Source organism: Babylonia areolata, chromosome 7, assembly GCF_041734735.1.
Source record: "Babylonia areolata isolate BAREFJ2019XMU chromosome 7, ASM4173473v1, whole genome shotgun sequence".
Lineage (NCBI taxonomy): Eukaryota > Metazoa > Mollusca > Gastropoda > Neogastropoda > Buccinidae > Babylonia > Babylonia areolata.
This window is the reverse complement of record NC_134882.1, coordinates 40393856-40417248: the sequence shown is the minus strand read 5'-3', so window position 1 is coordinate 40417248 and position 23393 is coordinate 40393856. Positions and strand designations below refer to the sequence as shown.

The 23393-nt window shown below is 41.3% G+C and overlaps 1 protein-coding gene across 26 annotated transcripts in view; it reads right to left on the bottom strand.

The window, feature by feature from the left end:
* Nucleotides 1-23393, bottom strand: part of LOC143284031 (E3 ubiquitin-protein ligase MYCBP2-like) — a 151835-nt gene that overhangs the window by 108449 nt on the left and 19993 nt on the right. For 14 of the 26 annotated variants that reach the window (XM_076590599.1, XM_076590608.1, XM_076590604.1 and 11 more), the window contains exons 19-33: nucleotides 22277-22372; nucleotides 19750-19806; nucleotides 16790-16846; nucleotides 15238-15439; nucleotides 12802-12916; nucleotides 11003-11096; nucleotides 10128-10259; nucleotides 9325-9403; nucleotides 8954-9028; nucleotides 6755-6924; nucleotides 5262-5387; nucleotides 4330-4457; nucleotides 3686-3777; nucleotides 1270-1404; nucleotides 146-229 (exon numbers count right to left, since the gene is read on the bottom strand). In XM_076590599.1, the coding sequence (XP_076446714.1) occupies nucleotides 146-229; nucleotides 1270-1404; nucleotides 3686-3777; nucleotides 4330-4457; nucleotides 5262-5387; nucleotides 6755-6924; nucleotides 8954-9028; nucleotides 9325-9403; nucleotides 10128-10259; nucleotides 11003-11096; nucleotides 12802-12916; nucleotides 15238-15439; nucleotides 16790-16846; nucleotides 19750-19806; nucleotides 22277-22372 (1642 nt within the window). The remainder of the gene's footprint in view (nucleotides 1-145; nucleotides 230-1269; nucleotides 1405-3685; nucleotides 3778-4329; nucleotides 4458-5261; nucleotides 5388-6754; nucleotides 6925-8953; nucleotides 9029-9324; nucleotides 9404-10127; nucleotides 10260-11002; nucleotides 11097-12801; nucleotides 12917-15237; nucleotides 15440-16789; nucleotides 16847-19749; nucleotides 19807-22276; nucleotides 22373-23393) is intronic. The other 12 variants (XM_076590616.1, XM_076590619.1, XM_076590621.1 and 9 more) reach the window with 6 other exon arrangements.

Below are 23393 nucleotides of genomic sequence, written 5' to 3'. Positions count from 1 at the left end.
TACACGTTTGTGTGTGTGTGTGTTTTAATACCGGGTATCTTGTAGATCATCATAAAATCATGAACATGCATATTCAATTTTTAAAGCACAGAAAAATGAACCTGCACAGTTTACTTCTGAATCAGTGAAATCATAACGACCATACCTGTAGAGTAGCTGAGGGATCTGGCCAGCGTTGACATCAGTGCCGTTGTTGGACTTCTTGGAACTCTTGAACTTGAACATCACCCTGCCAACAGCACTTCTAAATACACCTTTTATTCTTCTACTCGTACCCAGTTCATTTGTCTTAAAATACCCACTTCATTTGACTCAAAATACCAAGTTCAACCAGTTCATCTGTCTTTAAATACTCAGTTCTTTGTCTTGAAATACCCACTTCACGCAGTTCATCTGTCTTAAAATACTCAGTTCATTTGACTCAAAATACCAAGTTCACCCAGTTCATCTGGCTTGAAATACTCTGTTTATTTGTCTTAAAATACCCAATTTACACAGTTTGTTTATCTTAAAATACCTACTTCATTTCTCTTAAAATACTCAGTTCATTTGTCTTAAAATATCCAGTTCACCAGGTTAATATATCTTAAAATACTCACCTAAGTACTTGTTCATTTCTCCTCAAATATCTAGTTCATTTGTCTTAAAAAAAACAACCCACTTCATGTGTCTAACAATACTCACTGACTACAATTTAACAAGGTTACCCCACAGCTTCTCACTGACTAAATCATAACTAATAATATCTATTCCAAAGCCATATGTTTATCATTAATTTTATTAATATAACGTGATTATTCCAAGAACAGTCATTAATTTTTACAGACGTAACATGGTTCTTCCAAACTACCCATTAACTGTATTAGCATAACATAGTTATTCCACAGCTACCCATCACCACAGAAACATATGGTTATTCCACTGCTACTCATCATCAATCGTAACGTATCATGGTTATTCATAACATGGGTTATTCCATGGGCGGAATTCCTAGCTCTTAAGTTAGTAACACTTGTGCAACAACCTGTGCCATTAAATCTGGCCATACATCTGGTTGACTGAACGTGATTTCTGTGTACAATGGCAACACAGGCTGTAACCTGCCACTGTCTCAGCTTTCACTCCCAGCTGACTGAACAAGAGACCATAGCTGATACAAGACACCAACATCTCTGATGTAAACTGCAGTACTCAAAAATGCCCATATATGTGGTGATTTTCAGTTGATTCAAGCCAACATCACCACTGTGAACAACGGCGGTCACTCACTGGTCTTCAGTGCAGACGCTGGGCTGACCGCTGGATCCACAGTCACTGGAGGGCCCAGAGATGCGTGCCCACGCCACGTACCAGCAGTTGGCCATCAGGGGCACCGGCTCCTCAAACAGCATGCAGAACTTCTCCCTGGGATACGAAAAAGAAAAAGGTTATGGCTAAAGATCCAATAACACTGTGGGTGTGTGCGTTTCAATTATTTATACCATTTATTTGCTCTCTCTCTCTCTCTGTTGCATGTGTCATGTGTGTGTGTGTGTGCGTGCGTGCGCGTCTGTACAAAATACAAATTATTTACTGGATGCTTTTTATTTGTATCCATTGTTGTGCAATACTTATTTATCTTTACGTGCGTGCACACATACATGCATGTGTTTGTGTGTCTGGTTTGTTTAGGTCTATCGCCAGTTACTGTGAGTGCTTATTTGACAAGTTTTTAATCTCTTTATGTTCATATCATGTCGTTTACAACGAGCCAGTGTTCGCACAAGTTAATTTCTGTGTGGATTAATAAAGCGGTTTTCGAATTCAACTGAATTAATATTGTCACAGCCATCAGAGTGGTGTTTTCTTCTTCTTCTTCTTCTGCGTTCGATGTTTTGGCTGCGTCAGACGGTCACCCCCGTCGCCACGATGTAGCCCACGGTCTTCTCCAGGTCGTGGCGGTCTCCCCAAAGCTGCGCCTGTAGCTCCGTGCCCCCTGGCCAGGTTTGACGCCGTAGAGCTTCATGGGTTGGGCAGTGTTGGAGGATGTGTTCAGGGGTCTGGGGTCCAGTGCCACATGGACACTCATCAGTGTGGGCGATCTTCATACGGTGAAGGTGACTCAGTAGTCGGCAGTGGCCGGTTCTCAGTCTGAAGAGGACAGTCTGCTGGTGTCTCTGGAGCTGGTGGATTGGATCGACACCACTGTTTGCACCCAGCCTTCTCATCCACTGGTTCTGGTAACGGTTGTGGATGATGGTCCTGGCCTCTCTGTAGGTCACGGGGTGGCTGAACTGCTTCATTTTGCTGCCTGCCTTGGAGAGAGCATCGGCCTTTTCGTTCCCCATGACCCCACAGTGAGAAGGAACCCACTGAACAGTGACAGTCGACCGTTTTGAAAGGTCATGAAGGGCTGCTTTGATGTTTGTCAGCTGCTGTTCGTTTCTGGTTGACTGGAGTCCCTGCAGGAGAGATCTGCAGTCAGTGAAGAAGGCTATCTTTGGTGGTGGGTTGACTGACGTCCTGAGGCCTTGTGCAGCATGGAGTAGTGCTGCTGTCTCCGCTCTGTAGTTCGAGGAGATTCTTCCTGTGGGGAAGGCTCCAGGGGTCAGTCTTCCATCTGTGTGCCTGATGAAGATGCCTGCTCCTCCATTCTTCACCGCTCCCTCCGAGGATCCATCTGTGAAGACGTGCGTCCATTCGCTGGGGTTGTACTGAGTCTCAATCATCTCCAATGTCAGAGCTTTCAGCAGGGGAGGGGCTTGGCAGTCCTTTTGGTCGATGCCAGGGACTTTTGTGATGATTGAGACTCCTTCCAGTTGGTCGGCCGGTTCCTCGAAGTCGGGGAGTGTTTCCATCTCGGCAGGGGACGAGGGCAGCAGGTCTTCATGTTGGCGGTGCAGGGTCTTGGAGAGGTGGTTGAAGCTGGTCCGCTTCAGTCTGTTCTTTGTTGGGTGCTTCAGTTTTTCGTGCATTGGGTGAGTTGGCATGCGCAGGAGCTTCTCGCTGTGGATGAAGAGTGGTGTTTTCAAATTTACCGTGTCAGTCTAGGGCTTAACATAGGAAGGCAAAGCCCTGTCCTCTCCTTCCGCAGCTTTAACTCATTCAGCCCAGCGCCTGAGTGATGCTCTGGTGTCAAAATTTGTCTCATTATGACGGTTTTCAGGTTCCTACATATGCATAAACTGTCAGAAAAGGGAAATACCTTCTGCAGTATTCCTGGATGTGCTGAAATAATCTGGAGGAAAAACAGTCTTTCTATCTTCTGCATTTTTTTTCACATCAATAAAGCATGGAATCTTGCCACAGCTGGGAACTCCCCTAGGCTGAATGGGTCAAACTTCTCAAGGAGATAGTTGTCATGAGTGGGTCATGTAAGTAGTAAATATTTCTTTAAAATCAAAACCCTGAGCTATCAGAAAGGGTGCAATACAACTGTAAATCATCATAATAATCATTATCATCAACATAAACAACTCTTTCTTCTCAATCTGTTTTCCTTCTTTTTTAGCAGCTGCATCTTTTTTTTTTACAATACAAATTGCATCAGTGATGATCAGCATACCGACACATCTGCCAGAAGAAGAAAAACATTTCTTAAAACCTCCCGAAGAAAAAAAAAAGGGGGAAACTTGCCAGCCTGTGTTTTAATTCTCTTTTCCTGACAGACTATACAAGCGTCAGGTAGCAGTGAAAGCCTTCTCACCTTGCTCCACACTCGTAGGGCACCTCATCTGTTTCTGCCAGCATCTCTCCGTCTGTTTCATTGTCCCCACCATCCACGCCAAGCTCAAACACCTGACAACACACACACAGTCTTTTTCTTAAAGCCAGTTTGTTTTCATGACATATTCAGAGTACAGTCATCAGGCACAAAACCCATAAGAAACCATTTCAACATATCTTGATAATTTTTGTTAAATACTAGTCAAAATATGTTATTCATTAAGAAACAGTCATAAATGTATCCTTTTTGTCAAAAACTATTAACAATGTTACTTCACCAAGAAGCACTCGATCAATGACTGACAAACTGCTTGAAATTGTGATCCATGCCATTATTCCAAGTTCCAGACAACACGCTTGGTTATTCCTGATGATATCCCAATGTTAAGTCTGACACACACACACACAGCCACACACAGACACAAAGACACACACACATACACACCACACACATCCAAAATATAGTTATTTTGTCACTTTGTTTACAGGAAAAAAAACTACAACAATATAAGTAAGCAAATACATAAAGACTTCCAACGACTCAGCACACACACACACACACACACACACACGCAAACACAGAACCACCAAACAAAATCTGTAACAACCGATACACCTAGTTACCTTGATCCGACCCAGGTACTCTCCTCGACCACCAAACAGACCAAAGCCCCCCAGCAGAATGTCTGTGTCACACATGAAGCGTATCGCCTCCACAGAATGGCCAGAGTAGCCCCAGCCACCTCCATGGCCTAGTGGTGAGAGTAAACAGAAAGGAAAAGGATCATGTTTCATGAAAAGATGTATGACTGAAACACAGAAGTGACTTCATTGTTCACAGTGGTTAAGGTTAATAGTCAAATCGATGCCACTGCATTTTCTTCTCTGTTGGTTATTAGTCACATCAGTGCCATTACATTTTCTTCTCTGTTGGTTATTAGTCAATCAATGCCATTACATTTTCATTACATTTTCTTCTCTGTTGGTTATTAGTCAATCAGTGCCATTACATTTTCTTCTCGCTTGGTTATTAGTCACATCAGTGCCATTACATTTTCTTCTCTGTTGGTTATTAGTCACATCAGTGCCATTACATTTTCTTCTCTGTTGGTTATTAGTCAATCAATGCCATTACATTTTCTTCTCTGTTGGTTATTAGTCACATCAGTGCCATTGCATTATCTTCTCTGCTGGATAACAGAATGACATTGATGATGTATTGTTCCCAATGTTTCAGGTTTTTAATCAATCATAATCTACACTGCAATACTTTATTTGTATAAAAGGACATCTTTTCCTCTTCCTCACCCCCTAACATACTGTACCATACTATGGACTTTCTATATGAAACCATCTGTGGATTTTGAATCATCAGAACATAAAAATAACAGACCTCAGCAAACACAAACACACACACACACACTTGTACACAGATGCGCACAAAGCATTTGCAACAATTAAAACAAACCCAAAAAACTCACAAGTACAGACTTTCCTAAAATCTAAGCAAAATCAACAAAACGGGCAAGACCCAAGAATAGAAAAGTAACACTCACTCTCAAATCTGTTGACAACAGAGTAGTCCTCCTTGGTGTAGACCTTGGCCTGGGCAGTCTTTTCCTTGGCCTCCTCCAGGACCTCCAGCTTCAGCTGCTGGGCAATGGTCAGCGTGTCCAGGCACCCTGAAAACAAACAATTAAAACAGGTGTTATGTTCCCACAGCCTTTTTTTTCTACAGCCATCAGTGCAGTGATTTCATATCCACTGTGTCTTGGGCTCGGCACAGGCAGGCAGGGCTTAATCCTCTCCTTCTGCTCTTTTAACCTTTCTTGACCTAAGTCAGGTACACAGTCACACCTGGGTGCAGTGAGGGAAATCAGTGTAAAGTGCCTTTCCCACAGACACAACACCACGCCAAAATGGGCCGTGAACTCTGATCACTGGTGAACACAGGGTCAGAAGTCCAACGTCTTCCCGACTATGCCACGGCACCTTCAGTTTCAAGATCATCACTAATTGCTACACAACATCTGCTAAGAATATTTATTTATCTATTTTTCTTTGTTGCTTGTAACCCAGCTGAACACTGTGGAGTGATGGCCTAGAAGTAACGCGTCCGCCTAGGAAGGGAGAGAATCTGAGCGCGCTGGTTCGAATCACCGCTCAGCCGCCGATATTTTCTCCATCTCCACTAGACCTTGAGTAGTGGTCTGATTCGGATGAGACGATAAACCGAGGTCCCATGTGCAGCATGCACGTAGCACACGTAAAAGAACCCACGGCAACAAAAGGGTTGTCCCTGGCAAAATTCTGTAGAAGTATCCACTTCGAAAGACAAATAAAACTGCACGCAAGAAAAAATACAAAAAAATGGGTGGTGATGTAGTGTAGCGACGTGCTCTCCCTGAGGAGAGCAGCCCGAATTTCACACCGAGAAATCTGTTGTGATAAAAAGAAATACAAATACAAAAAAACACACGCGGCTTAGAAAAAAAGAAAGAAAAGGGGGAGCAGATACCTGAACCACACACATTCTCCACCTGGTGGTCAGGCATTGAGAGCCTACCAACAATATGGATATAACAAGAAACTAAATGAAACTTTTAAAAAACGAACAATAAACATTCTAAAATACAGTAAAAATGAAAGAAAAGTGAAAGGCAAATGACTTAAACAGGTACACATCCACACATCACAGCCACCTACTGATTATCAAGAGTGTCGGTCACTTCTATCAAGTTTTTTTCTCGCAACTCTCTTTGCCCAGTTCGGAATTATGCTCGTACCAAATAGTCCAGGGTTACTATTGTATCTGTCTAATGTTCAATATTGTATGATAGTCTGTCGTGTCCATGTCAAACTATGACCCTCAGTTCAGCAGAGGAAGCAACTGATGTCCAGACTATCTGGTCTAGCTTTTGATTATACAGGAGAGTGTCTTGCCCATGTTACATCCCCACTCTCTCAGCTAATCTCTTTCTCTATGCCTTATTTGGACTCGTAGGGCCTGACGGTGCAAGCCAAGCCAGAGGTGCAAAACTGTACTGACCCAGCATGTGCAGCGCACAGTGAGACCTGGTGGTGGTGTATCCCATGTGCACCGGTACAGCCAGCTCTGCGCTGAGGATGTTGGGATAGCCGGGCTGAATACTGGGAAGACTTCGGGCTTCTGGTACTAGAACGTTGTAGCTGTGGATTTCTTGTGACTGAGGACTGTACCTGTACCAACAGGGGGAATATAAAAATCTGATTATCTTTTAAAGATAAACAACGAGAACTTGACTAGTTTGTTCAGAACACTTATCTGATCAACCTCAGTGATACGATGCCAATGTGGAAACTACAACTGGTAGCTAGTCTCTATCTTCATCTCAAAGGTGTAATTGGGGAGAATTGGCAGCTGGTGTGTGTGTGTGTGTGTGTGTGTGTGTGTGTGTGTGTGTGTATGGTGTATGTGTATGTAAGATGTATGTGTGCAGTGTGCATGTCTGTCTGTGGTGCATGTATGTGTTGTGTGCATGCATGTGTGTACACATGTGTGCATGAGCATTTATCTATGCATATGCACATGGGTGTTATAAGTGTATTGAGATGCACAGTAACAAAATAAACAAGCAACAGCCAACATGCAACAATCTCTTCTAGGCTCATAAAACGATTTAAACAGTTCCTGTTATTTGAACCCATTTCTCATTTATCAAAATTTACACAAGGAACTCATTCTTTTTGGAAATAAAATATTTCCTGTTATTTGAACCTATTTCCCATTAAAAGTTTACACAAATAATTCATCCTTTTTAGAAATAAAAAATACTTCGAAGTATCTGAAACTCTTTCTCATTAGAAGTTACACATGCACCTAATTCTTTCTTTTTTTAAAAACAAATGACACAGAATACATCATCTTCCCAGCCCTGACAATACAGTAGCAGTGAATACTGACCCCCAGCAGAACATGTGTTCCAGCCCTGACAATACAGTAGCAGTGAATACTGACCCCCACAGAACATGTGTTCCAGCCCTGACAATACAGTAGCAGTGAATACTGACCCCTGCAGAACATGTGTTCCAGCCCTGACAATACAGTAGATCTGAATACTGACCCCAACAGACATTGTGTTCCAGCCCTGACAATACAGTAGATCTGAATACTGACCCCCACAGAACATGTGTTCCAGCCCTGACAATACATTAACAGTGAATACTGACCCCCAGAGAACATAACATGTTCCAGCCCTGACAATACAGTAGATCTGAATACTGACCCCCACGGACATTGTGTTCCAGCCCTGACAATACAGTAACAGAGAATACTGACCCCCACAGAACATAACATGTTCCAGCCCTGACAATACAGTAGCAGTGAATACTGACCCCTGCAGAACATGTGTTCCAGCCCTGACAATACAGTAGATCTGAATACTGACCCCAACAGACATTGTGTTCCAGCCCTGACAATACAGTAACAGAGAATACTGACCCCCACAGAACATAACATGTTCCAGCCCTGACAATAAATTAACAGTGAATACTGACCCCCAGAGAACATAACATGTTCCAGCCCTGACAATACAGTAGATCTGAATACTGACCCCCACAGAACATGTGTTCCAGCCCTGACAATACAGTAGCAGTGAATACTGACCCCCACAGAACATGTGTTCCAGCCCTGACAATACAGTAGCATTGAATACTGACCCCTACAGAACATATGTTCCAGCCCTGATGATACAGTGGCAGTGAATACTGACCCCCACAGAAAATAATATGTTCCTGCCCTGATGATACAGTAACAGTGAATACTGACCCCCACAGAAAATAATATGTTCCTGCCCTGATGATACAGTAGCAGTGAATACTGGCCCCCACGGAACAAAACATGTTCCAGCTCTGACAATTCAGTAACAGAGAGTACTGGCCCCCACGGAACATGTGTTCCAGCCCTGATGACAGAGCAACAGTGAATACTGACCCACACAGAGCATAACATGTTCCAGCCATTATACAGTGACAGTGAATAAGGACCCTCACAGAACACAGCATTTCAAGCCCTGACAATACAGTAACAGGGAATACTGACCCCCACAGAACATAACATGTTCCAGCCCTGATGATACAGTGGCAGTGAATAATGACCCTCACAGCACATAACACGTTGCAGCCCTAACAATAGAGTGACAGTGAACACTAACCCCTACAGAACACAACATGTTCCGGCCCTGACCAAACAGTAACAGTGAACACTGACCCCCAAAGAATGTCGTAGACAGGATCCAGGCACACCACCTGCCCACTCAGGTCCACTTGATCCTCCCCACTGAAACTGATAACATGGACAAGAAAATCATACTATATTTACACACACACACACACACACACACACAAACACAAACACAAAGCATGCACACATACTCACTCACTTCTTTCTTGACATTAACTTAAAATCAACTGAGCTCCTTTCTTGTCCTTTTTTCTTTTTCAAGTAATGGTGTAAAAGTAAAAGTAATGTGTTTGGCTGGAATGTTAAACATCTTGTGGGCTAAATTTCTTGCACTACTGCCTGCATGTCTCTTGAATAAGTAGCGACACACAAGCTGTTTAATATCACACTGATCTCACCTTTTGCAGCTTCCGTCGACCTTGCTGATCATCAAGCACTTGACAATGCCTGCGTTGTTCTCTCCTCGGGGGATCAGACCTTTTACAGGCATATGAAAAACACTGTCAGATGACATTCATCACAATCAATCAAGCAAACATACCTATCAAGACTCAGATTTTGTGTTTGCGCAATAAGCAGGCCGGCAATAATAAACCGCCACTAAAAGCAGTATCTGAAATCTAGATATGAATACTTTGTGTGTGCAAGTTCAGTTTAAAGGTTAAAGATCCCATATTCTTTTATGGCCACTGAGGCAGTGAATTCATATTCATTGTCCAGGGCTCCGCATCGGAAGGCAGGATCCAATCCTCTCCTTCCGATGCTTTTTACCTTCCCTGACCAAAGTCAGGTACCCATTCACACCTGAACAGAGTGAGGAAAATCAGCATAAAGAGCCTTTCCAAAGGACACAACATCAGGCCAAATCATGACCTCAAACTCTGATCAGTGGTGAACGCTGGATCAGATGTCCAAAACTTAACCAATTCTGTGACAGTACCCCCCAAAGTGTAAATGTGTCTGACTGTCAAAATATATGCGTTGTGGACAGTCAAGTATGCAAGCGCATAATGTGTGTAACTCTAAATTGGTGGCAAGTGAATGTGTATGATTGTTGAGCATGTAATTGTGTAAAAGTGTGCATGACTGTCAAGCATGTGAATGTCCACCATCACAGTGCATCTAAGCATACATGCATACATAACGTATACACCCAAAACAGCCACCAACATGAAGCAAATCACCCACAGTGAGCACCCACCAATGCAGGACTGGCTGGCGAAGATGTTGGCTTTCTGCAGAGTCAAAGCGTTGATCAGGGATTCGTCAATCCTCATGAAGGTCTGGTCGGCACTGGCCCCCACCCACGTGGCACGGCGACCAAAACGGGCACCTGAAGGCATGCAGAAGGGAGGAAATATAACATACTACGGGAGGTCACTTGTCACATCTACTGTCAGTTTCTCCACATAAGTGGGGTAGTAGTTTACACATGACAGGAAACAAGACTCCTGCGCCAGTGGGTAACAGTACAGTATGTGTAATTAAGGAATTAACAACTGGTGAAAGGAAAGCAACGACAATATGGTATGAAAGTAAATTTAAAGCCTGCACTATTTCAAATGCACTGAAATAATTACGGTATCTGGAAGAAATTCTTAAAGCCTTCTTTCCTCTTTAAATCTGTAAATGCATGCATTCATGCACATGTATGTGCAAGTGCGTGCGTGCACAAGAGACAAAGACTGTGAGAAAGAGAGAGAGGTAGAGAGAAAGTGAGCATGCGTGTGGAGGTGGGGGGGAAGATGGGGGGGTGAGTGGGGAGGTGGGATTGTGGGTGTGTGGCTTTATCAAAATATGTCATCTGAATTCCCACGTTTCCAACACACAAAACCATACACCCCTATATCACAACCACCATATAGCACATAACTGGTTTCAAGCTACCCCCCCACACCTCCTCCCGCCCATCGACCCCACACCTTCCTTCTTTGCGGTTTCTACCATACACAGCATCAAAACTGGGGGTGTTATGATAAACTGAGAAGGGAAACAATCTTAAGCATGTCAGGATTCAGAGACTGAAGATGAAGCTATAAGCCCACAGATAGGGCAGTGGAAAAGAGCGGTACCTACCTACACCAGGCACTGGTCCAGGCACACAGTGCCAAGCCCCTTTCTTGCTCTTCACTGAGGTGTCCTCCGGTCCTGAACGCCCCAGGGCAAGTTTCTGATCACACATCAACACAGTCATCAACCAACGCTACACTTCATGGACACTTATATAGCGCCCATTGTTGGTCATAGACCAACTCAAAGCACTTTACATATACGGGGTCATTTGCTCAACAGCATTCCAACCTGGGAAGAGCCAAATGAGAGTCTCATCATTCAGTTCTTGTGTTATTCAGTCAGGCTTCTGTTATGCATTTACACACACACACACACACACACACACACACTTGCTCACATGTACACAATGACACAACTACAACTGACAATGGGAATGCTAAAGAACAACAAAGAATGTCATTTTATTTTATCATTATTGTCAATGTTTGATGTCAAGCAACCCTGTGAACTGTTCAAGTGAAAGTAATGACTAATAATAATAAAAGTGTAACAAAATTCAAGAGGCAAAGCCTTCAAGACTTACTTGCGCTTCGCACTTTATCCAGTAAAGGAATCATGAGGAGAAAAAAAAAAGATTGAAATAATTGTTGAAAAGTGCTCTGTATTAGATATGATATATGAAGTAAGCTTGGGAGGAAAAAAAAAAGAAAAAAAAAAGCATGTGGGGCGGATTGAACAATGCGTATTCAGCTCCGAAGCAAGCAGACAAATCCCCAAGGCTATGGCACATCTGACGTTGAATGACTGAATCTAAAACTTAAAGCAATGTTGACGTTTTCTTCTTTGTGCAATCAATAGATGTGATTGTAGTGGACGTAACAACACCGTTTAATTCGTGTTTTTTGTGTGTTTTAATATATCTCGATTATTCTTTTATTTTGGAGGTAAAGGAGACATTGCCATCTCCTTCAAGCACTTCGCAACACATGGTTATCTCTAGATCTGCACATAGCAGTCTACAACAGGCTGAAAGAAACGATCTATTCAATGTTGCTTTTATGTTCATTTCAGTTTATTCAGTGTCCACTTTAGAGTATTTCTATGCAGTAAAAACGTCAATGGTGTAGTTAGTATCACTGTAAGTGTTCTGTCCAGAATTTGTGTTTCTTTCCTCTTAATTGTGAACAAGAACCACAAGGTCATGTCGTCTTCGAACACAACCAACATTCTTGTTGGCTAAACTCTGTGAATTTTCAGATTTTGGAACACATTTCAACGAAATAAACCCTTAATGATTCAGAAATACAGATTAATTCGCAAGACTTACAACCTGCTATTCATATGACTGTGAAGATTTTTTTCATACTATGTTTAAGCCAATTTTAGTATTGGCAGAAGTATTTCCAGAGAAAATGGCAATGTTAAAGTTTACCACAAACACACACACAGACAACCGAGTGAGTCAAAAACCTAAAAGCACATAACTCTAAGGCAGATATATTTCAAAATTAAACTGCTATTGTTAACTGCTTTATATGCTTGTGACAACAACTGTCTTTCAGAACCATGTACATTATCTGCACAGTACAAATCAATCTTTCAGAAATCTTTGAAGTACCTTATGATGGATCAGGCAGTCATGGTAAAGTAAAATGCAATTTAAAAGAATGTGTTAATACTCTAAATACCAAACTGTCTGTATGTGGCAAGGTCAAAGACTGGACACTACCATGAAAAAAAATCTACCAGGAAAATATTACAACACTAAGTGAAAATAAATATGATAGAAAAAGAAAGCTTAAAACACGAACTGAAAATACATGTGACAGATAAAGAAAGATATATACAGCACAGCATGTTACCTGGTAATCCCCAAAGGTGTACACCTGTCCACTGGACAGAAGGACCACCGTGTGGTGAGAGCCAGCCGCTATCTGCACAGCGGCTATCGGCAGAGGTACCTTAGTGGGCATGCCCCTGAAAAACACACAGACATTCACTGTTTCTTTCCTCACAGTCACACCTGTTCAAACACAGACTCAACCCTTTGTACATTGGTGCAACACAGACACAGATGTTTTTTTCAACAATACAGACCACAGCCCCTTATGAAAGAGTGTTTGTGTAAACAACTATTCAGAAAATGCAGAGTGCACTGGTATGCATAATCATCAGGATGTGGATTTAACAGGATGCTATTGTCTGCCTGATGACTATTATGTGAAGTATTTCTGTGGAAGCAGGGCCTGAATGAAACATGATCTTCATTGTTTTGTGTGGCCCCTATTACACACATTCATGCGTGTGTATGTGTATACATACCCCCCTCCACCCCCCTCCACCCCAAATAAAAGGAAAATCATCTTCTTGTTCAGGTAAGTATAAAAACAAAACAAAACTGCATTATATGGTGAAAATGATGGTAAGGTTTTGGGGGTTTTTTTGTTTGTTTTGTTTTAGAAAACAGAATGGTAATGAAAAATATAAATGTACATTGTGTGTGTGTGTGTGTGTGTGTGTGTGTGTGCAAGACAAGATAGTTGATAGGCAGGCTGAAGAGGGATCTTCAAACATGAGACAGAGACTAATAACATAACATGCACAAAAGACACATCAACTTGTAACAGACACAGGCACCATGTAACTGAGAAATTGACTACACACAACCAAAAACCGAATCAACAACAACAACAAAAAAACAACAAAAAAAACAACAGACCAAGACACTGTGTAACACACAGACTGATTGCATACACAAAAGACACATCAGCACTAACAGACCTAGCCACTGTGTAACACAGAAACTGATCACATATGCAAAAGACACATCAACACATCAAAGACCTAGCCACAAAGTAATACTAATAAACAGACTGATCACATATCCAAAAGACACATCAGAAAATCACACACCTAGCCACTACATACCAAAGACTGACCACATACACAAAAGGTACATCAACACATCACAGATCAAGCTTCTAAGCAGCAAAGAGACTCATCACATACTCAGAAGACAAAACACATCACAGACTGAGCCACCAAGTAACACAGACTGATCACAAACACAAAAGACACATCAACACAAAACAGACCTAGCCACCATGTCAGTTAAGACAAGTAAAACGCTCTCAAAACACATCAACACAAAACAGACCTAGCCACCATGTCAGTTAAGACAAGTAAAACGCTCTCAAAACACATCAACACATAGCAGACCTTGCCACCATGTCAGATAAAGACAAGTAAAACGCTCTCAAAACACATCAACACATAGCAGACCTTGCCACCATGTCAGTTAAAGACAAGTAAAACGCTCTCAAAACACATCAACACATAGCAGACCTTGCCACCATGTCAGTTAAAGACAAGTAAAACGCTCTCAAAACACATCAACACAAAACAGACCTAGCCACCATGTCAGTTAAGACAAGTAAAACGCTCTCAAAACACATCAACACAAAACAGACCCAGCCACCATGTCAGTTAAGACAAGTAAAACGCTCTCAAAACACATCAACACAAAACAGACCTAGCCACCATGTCAGTTAAGACAAGTAAAACGCTCTCAAAACACAACACAAAACAGACCTAGCCACCATGTTAAATAAAGACAAGTAAAACGCTCTCCAAACACATCAACACAAAACAGACCTAGCCACCATGTCAGATAAGACAAGTAAAACGCTCTCAAAACACATCAACACAAAACAGACCTAGCCACCATGTCAGTTAAGACAAGTAAAACGCTCTCAAAACACATCAACACAAAACAGACCCAGCCACCATGTCAGTTAAGACAAGTAAAACACTCTCAAAACACATCAACACAAAACAGACCTAGCCACCATGTCAGATAAAGACAAGTAAAACGCTCTCAAAACACATCAACACATAGCAGACCTTGCCACCCTGCAGCATGGAGACTGAGCACATATGCAAATGAACATGAAAACATAACACATCTGCCACCAAAGAACAGAGGCTAATCACACATATACAAAAGACATCAACACAGAGCAAACCTAGCCACAAAGTAGCATACAGACTGATCACTTGTACAACCCACCTGGCTACCAAGTAACACACAGAGACTGGTGCCACAGAACTGACACGCACATCAACACACAACCCCAGAGACTGACGACACACAACTAACGCCCACATCAACACACAACAAAGTTAGCCACCAAGTAATACACAAGAGACTGATGACACAGAACTTACACCCACATCAACACACACTGACAGAGACTGACAACACAGAACCAACACACCCACACCAACACACAACCCACCTGGCCACCATGTCACCCTGACCCAGCTGGCCGTAGCTGTTGTTGCCGAAGGTGTAGACGTCTCCGTTGTGCAGCAGGACCACTGTGTGGTGCACGCCACAGGCGATCTGCGTCACAGGGATGTCCCCTGTCCCCACCACCACCTCCGCCGGTGCCAGAGACACCACCTTGGTGTAGTCTGCCTCAGACTCCCCCACACCCTCTGCACACACAGACACCCTGCCATGTAGAGAGCGTGTGGTCATGTCTGTCATACCCTAGACATCACAGCTGTGTTTTGTATGCACAGTAAGGGCTGTAAACTGCTTGCTTTCAGGCTCACATAGAAAAATACTGATTGATTTTAGATGCTATAATCATCATACACAGTAGCTCCATCAGCCTGTCTGTAATGTGCATCAGGCAACAGACATGAGCGGTCAGGAATGCAATGCTGTGGTTTGGTAATATTATCATTATTATCTATTTTTTCTAACGAAAGTGTGTTTGGATTTGAAGCCGATAAGACATCTCCAAGTCTTGAAAATTAATTGTTTGCTACCCTGCAATCCCAGTGACATTCATCTAAATGGTCACAATAAATCCCCATACACAGCTGCACCTCCTCAAAGACGATCACTTTGAATCCCCATACATGCTGCACCTCCTAAATGTCTATCTCTTTAAAATCCCTACACAAGCTGCATCTCCTAAATGACTATGTCTTTAAAATCCCCATACCCTGCTGCACCTCATCCAAGACTTATCCCTTTAAAATCCCTATACATGGTGCACCTCCTGAAAAACTATTCAAAATCCACATACATACTGCACCTCCTCAAAGACTATCTCTTAAACATCCCCAAACACAGTTACACCTTCTGAAAGACTCTCTCTAAAATCCCATTACATGCTGCACCTCCACAAAGACTCTCCCTTAAATATCCCCATACACAGCTACACATCCTCAAAGACACTCTCTTTCAAATCCCCATACATGCTGCACCTCCTCAAAGACTCTCTCTTCAAAATTGTGAAAAACATTACTGTGTGTCCCACATAAAAACATGGTATTCTCAATCTCCCCCACCCACTGAAACGCATGACACTCTTTATGTCTGACAGCCTCTGAATCGGTTCTAAAAATGCCTTCAATTCCATTTGATTAGTCTGTGGAAATGATCTACACTAGTGTATACCACATACCCAACCTTTACATTAATGTACTAATTAATTCAAACTACATATTTACATTCACACATGCACAAAAAGTGTTATGCAAATAACTCCAATGCAAAGGACATTAAATCAAAAGAATGACAATGTTAATCAAACTTTCACACACAACGTGAGCTGAGGAACATGCTAATTTTTTTTTTTTTTAAAGACAAAAATCAAACAGCCATTTGTTGTGAGAAGCTTTGAACACAGTGGTGGACAAACACTATTTTAAAAAAAACCCAAAAAAACAGATGGCAAATCCACCACAATACAGAACTACAGTATCCAAGAAAGAAAATAAATAAATAAATAAATAAAAACAACAAACTCTTCCGAGAACAAAAGCACCTGCCTGCCAGTTTCTTTTCCTTCTTCTTCTTCTTGTCTTTACTCTCCGGCACGGAGTCTGCTGTTAGCAGTGGATGATAACAGGGGGAAGCCACACCACAGGAAAACAGGAAAACAGAAAAAAAGAAAAAGCAAAGGGTCTCTGTGGTCACTGTGTTGATCTCATCATAACCAATCATGTTTGCCGTTCAGCTGTGGCTGACCTCTTCATAGCTATGCACATGGATGGGCAGTCTGCACTGCAGGCAAGGAGGGAAACAAACAACATAAACAACTAAATAAATGATAAAACAGCAACAAAATTCACAACAGCGCAGCATTTTGATTCCAGGGTCTTGAAGCTGTTCACTCCCGAAGGCGGTTTCAACCACAAATCAGGGGTCATCACAAAATCATTAGTGAAGTCAAACCAGTCATGTGATTATCAGTACTTCATCTGCAAATGGTGACTGACTTGCAGGGTGTTTCAAGCCTTTTCTCGGCAAATTCTAGCTTGATTTTGATGCAGGATTTGTTTTCTCTCTTTTCTGTGTGTGTGTGTGTTCTATAAAGCAAAAAGTTGTTCAGTTTGTGAACATGGATGCCAGGATCGATAGTGCAGGAGTGGCAAGAATTTTTATTTGCTGCATGACAGCTAGTGACAATGAAAGCATAACAGAAAATGAAAATAATGTCGTTGATCACATGAAATGATTCCGATTATCCTGATTAGGATTGCACCCTACCAAATACATCTACAAGTTGTTGTTTGGAAGTGGGCCTCGAAAAAAAACTATTTTTGTTTGAAGCTTCATTTGTGGGTTTCATTTACAGTGATTTAGGGCTTCAAGCCAAAATACTGGATAATGTATGTGAATATTTTGTAATACTGTACAATCGTGTTCATGGGTGGTTTGAGGGGGATGGGGGTGGGGGTTAGATTACAGAACATGATAGTGGAGGAAAACAACATAAATCTATTTGGTTTCTTATGTCGATTACATTTTAAAATATTTCAGTACCATTTCCACTCATAAAATACAGTGATCTGAATTTTCTGGCTTTTACTTTTTTCAAAACAATATTTGGTGCATTTTTTCTCTGCTGTCTACCCATGACTGTGAATCATCTCATCCTGTCAACTTTGAACAAGTGACAATTATCTTATACATTCACTTTCCTTCAATATAACATATGATCATGTACATTTAGCACTATCTGAATTTTTGTGAGGCTGGTGATTTTGGGGGGTGGGGGGGGGGAATTACAAATAATTACATGAACAAAAGGACTAACAAACATACAACAAAAATCAACAAACCACAAGAAACTGATACTCGCGACATTTTCATGACACATAAGTGGGAATTTGAAAAAAAAAAATTAGATAAAGGTATATCCGGCCCAAAACAGTAAAAACAACAAGCAGTAAAATGTTACCAATCAAGTGTTAAAGTATTAACAGCAAACAGTTTAACTCACTGCTGACGAATTCCCATATAACTCAAAACAGCAGAGCATCATTCAGCACTGACTTCTGATAATAACCGTAACAGCAAACTCCGAGTTCAAAACTCGTCTGAATCCCACGTTTTCTCAACACCATGTTCATTTCATTTGTGTCCAACTGTCTTTTTACTTACCACAATACAGGACTGTGGAAGTTCAGAAACAAGAAACACATAGGTGGCACAGCCTTCACGCCTCATGTGGCATTCCTGCTTGCACAACAACAAAACCGAAAGCGCCAACGGTGTAGGGAGCTTGGGGGGCAGATGGGGATGAGCGATCACCCATATATAATGATTCAAATCATATTTTTGCTCACCAATACATATGCGTGTTTGTGGAACCAAAAGTTGTCTGCTGGAAACAAAGCATCTCTATCTTAAGCAGTCCACATCAACTGGTGTTTTCATTGCTTTATGATCATAAGACAGATCTATTAAAGTTTCAAACCTTCCCATTCTTCATCATGACTTTTCAGCTTTGATAAATCATAATAATCGCCCAACACACTTTCAGGGCCTAAAATTCTGGACTGTTTCTCTAAAAAAAATAGCAACAATTTGACCTCTGTCTTTATACTTGAAAACATTCGTATGTACATGCACAGTTCAACTCGGGACTTACCTGACAGTGGCCAGTCCTTCAGATTTGTTGATTTTTGATGTTTTTTTGAGGACATTGTGCAGTAAGTAATGAGACCAATGCACAGATATTTTTTTCCTGAATAAAACTTAGCAGCATCTTTTCAATAATATGTTATCACAAATTATCCACTGACTGCATGATTCCGACAGTAACAAAACTTTTCAGGCAAGATGGCTGCATTCAACTAACAATGTCAGGATGTCTGTTCTAGTTAATTCAGTACCCTTTTCAAAACATTTGCATGCAAGAAACAGGTCAATGGTATAGAAAGTGTCATTCATAGTGTTTTGTTCAGATTTTCTTTTTCTTGGAACTGCCGACAACAAATAAAATGTCATGCCGTCTTTAAAACCAAACGTTCCAGCAAATGACCAGAAATGACCCTATAAAATCTTGCTAATCCAGAAGCAAAACAAAATATAACCACTAATCATGTTTCAGAAGTACGGTTTTGTCCAAAACACTTACAGCCTATCATTTGTATTTGTATTTCTTTTATCACAATAGATTTCTCTGGGTGAAATTCAGGCTGCTCTCCCCAGGGAGAGCGCGTTGCTATACTACAGCGCCACCCAATTTTTTTTTTTGGTTGTATTTTTTCCTGCCTGCAATTCATTTCTTTTTCCATTGGCATGAGTGGAAAGATTTTTTCCTTAATGTTTCATCCAAGTTTAGGACTGACAGAGAAAATGAATTTGCTAAAGTTTACCACAGACACACAAACACACACTGACAATCGAAACATTGTTATCACACAGACTCACCTTGTGTGGGAACACACACATGAGCCAAAAACAGCAAACAAACTCTTCTGAGAACAAAAGCACCTGCCTGCCAGTTTCTTTTCCTTCTTCTTTTTCTTGTCTTTACTCTCCGGCACAGAGTCTGCTGTTAGCAGAGGATGATAACAGGGGGAAGCCACACCACAGGAAAACAGAAAAAAAGGAATGGAATGGACAGTGTAGACTGCAGGCAAGGAGTGAACAAAATAATGAACTAACTAGTCAGGAAAACAGGAACAAAAATACACAACACACAACAAATATGGACAAAACATCAGAAGCTAAGACTTTTTGATCACATCACTATTTAGGGGTTTGAAAAAACAACAACAAAAAACAACCCCAAAAGGGTACCCATGATTATATAATTTGTATATTTGCATATCACAAATTTCCCAAACAATCAACTGCAAAATATTTGCTCAGTTTCCTGGGGAGGAACTAACTCATCTGTCAAACACAAACTTTACCCACCACTGAACAGTAGCAATTACTACTCAGTCTGCTTAACCCTGCTGGCGTAACTGTCACAACCTGAGTGGCTTTCTTTTCCCTAGCCGATTAGAGTCACATCAAGCAAACTGTCATTTGCACTAACGGTTCCCCAGTAATCTATGGACCACCTCCTGTGGTTTTCTTAATGGTTGTCTTTGCTGGACAAGAGGACAAGAAGGCTGTAGGTTTGTCTGGCATTACTATCAGTTTCAAAACGTCTGCTGAACCAGGCATGTCTGGACCAAAACGGTTCTGTAACAATGCAATAGCATCCATCAGCTTATTTTGTCTTGTACGCTATGCATAAAGCTCAAAGCAATCCTAGGTAAAATGCTGGCGGTAAAGGCTGAAAGTACTGACAGCAAACGGTTCTAGGTAGGGTAACCATGAAACCTATTTTAGGAGCTGAGATTGATACATGAAGCAAACAGATCCACTCCATTCATGATGACCTGCAATGTCTGTATATGGGAAGTGCTCACTCACATACAGTGAGAGCTTTTATTTTACTTTCCACCACACAATGGTTCTTGTTCCTAATCCTAACCATCAATGTACTGCTGTTTTGTGTCATGCAGGTTTTATATATATATATGTATTAAACTGTAAGTCTGAGCAGGCAACTGCATACATGTGTGCTGGAGCCTAAGCATTTTTGAAACAAACCACCATGAGCACATAGGCATGCGACATCAACAAATCTTGACGCAATAAAGCCAATCCACACTCAACCCAAAACGACAAAGCTGACACACTGAAGCCAGTCCACAGTTACCCTAAAACAACAAACACACAATGAACCCAGTCCAAAATTACCCCAAAATAATACACATGACACAATAAAGCCAATCCACACTCAACCCAAAATGACAAAGCTGACTGAAGCCAGTCCGAAGTTACCCCAAAATAACAAACATAACACAATAAAGCCAGTCCACACTCAACACACAACACACTACATCGCCAGTCCAAAATCAAATACACAACTAAAAAAAAAACAAAACAAAACGAAAGCCAGCCCATACTTAACATTCAATGACCAATTATTTAAAAAACACCGCAGTCACTTTATACCAATACAAAGCCACAGAGTCACAACAACCAGTACACTCTCAATACACAGCCACCAATGAAAATCAGTCCATATTCAACACTAAATGACCACGATACAACACAGCCAGTCATGCTCAGTTCACAGTAAGAGAAGCGGAACAAAAAGCCAGTCTTTATTCAACAAACAGTGAAAGTGCTCACACACACACACACACACACACGCATGCACGCACATAGCCAGTCAAAACACAAGACAGCCACACAGTGGACACAAAAAGCCAGCTCCTACCCAACACACAATGACATGTTAACACAACACGGTCTGTTCATGCCCAATACACATCACAAATAAAGCTGGTAAGAAACCATGGTCCGTGTGGTCAGAACACCATGCCACAGTTGCCTCAACACAGCTCTCAGGTCAATACCATACACTTCCACATTCAACCGTAAGCTTTTACACATAAAATTACAACATTCAACATTCTGATGCCAGTTAAAATGAAGTCACAAACAGCTCACACACACACACACACACACACAAAGTAAATCACCGCTACACAACATACAGTGACAGAGCTGATACAACATTACCAATCCATGCTCACTTCACCGCAACAAACACAACACAGTTCATGCTCAACAGTGCTCACAGCGAAAACGGGTGCTCACACTGCACAAGCCCTCTTCCAATACATTGTAAAGAACAGTGACGGCAATGCACAATCACTGGTTATCCTTTCTTTTCTTTTTATTTACCATTTCACCTTCCATCCATCCCTCAAACACTACACACTCAAATAAAATTGCTTAAACAAACAAAAAATAATAAATATGAAATAAATATCCAAAAAACAAAAAAAAAACATTAAAAAAATTTAACCACTGCTACTAAAGCCAGAAGCCTACGACATGAACAGAAACAAAAGACTTGGGTCAGCAGACAGTCTGAAGCTGTCTTAAATCTTTCTTCCTTTTATCACTACTAACATCATTATTATTATCATATGTTGTTGTTTTTTTTTTACCTCTTTGCTGTTTCTTGATGAGCTTCTGAGCCTGCCTCAACTCGTTTTTCTTCACTTTTCTTGCATCGTTTCCTTTGCCCATGGGACGTTCTGCACCTGGTATCATACACTTCTCTCTGTACTCCTGGGTTACTTTTTGTTTTTGGTTTTTTACATATGTGTGGCAGGAGAAAGAGTGTGCATGTGTGAGAAAGCGAGAGAGAGATGTGTGAGTGCATGCTTTTGTGTGTGTGTGTCCGCGTGTGTGAGTGTGTGTATGTATGTGTGTGCGAGCGTGCATGCGTGCGTGTGTTGTGCATGTGTGTGTGTGAGTGCGAGTGCATGTGTGAAAGTGAGTGTGTGTGTGTGCATATATATATATATATACATATATGAGCATGTATGTGTAAAAGTTGTGGCATAACAAAGTGGTGGTGTGGGACAAAGATTTGCAAATCAGGGAACAGATTCTTTTCTGCAATGAAAGTCCTACTTACAAATGTGACAGAACAACAAATGAACACTACAATACTTCAAAAGACTGCAACATTTCTATACACAGAAAGGGCACATGTGTAAGTCTTGGGTGCAATGTGTCTTTCAAAATAACAAACAGTACACATTCTCCATTATGAGCTAAAGACAAAAAACAGACACCGTGTCTCACCACAGCAATACATGGTCACTAAATGAGCACATCATGTTACTTTCCTCCCCACAAAAATGCATGTAAATAAACCAACTTCAAACCAAAATTTCACCAAAATGGGAGTTCTTTCGTGTATTCCCTGTTTGGCTAGTATACTTCCTTCACACCCAAATCTTTGTTTGTTTTTTGTAATTTTTCTGATTTCAATGGCGTTTCAAGGTGTCATGGTAATAAAAAACACAAAAACAGAACAATGTAACATGTAGGCAGGTAAAGATACACAAGTACACACACACACTGTACACATAAGCACACACACACAGAGGACAATGGTGTCATTATGCACTTGCTCCTAGGCGACCACAAAACCATAATAATATATATGTGGGGTTGAGAAGAACAACAAAATTAAATAACAGGACAATATAGCATGTTTGCAGGTACACACACACACACACACACACAAAGCACAAAACAGGACAATATGAC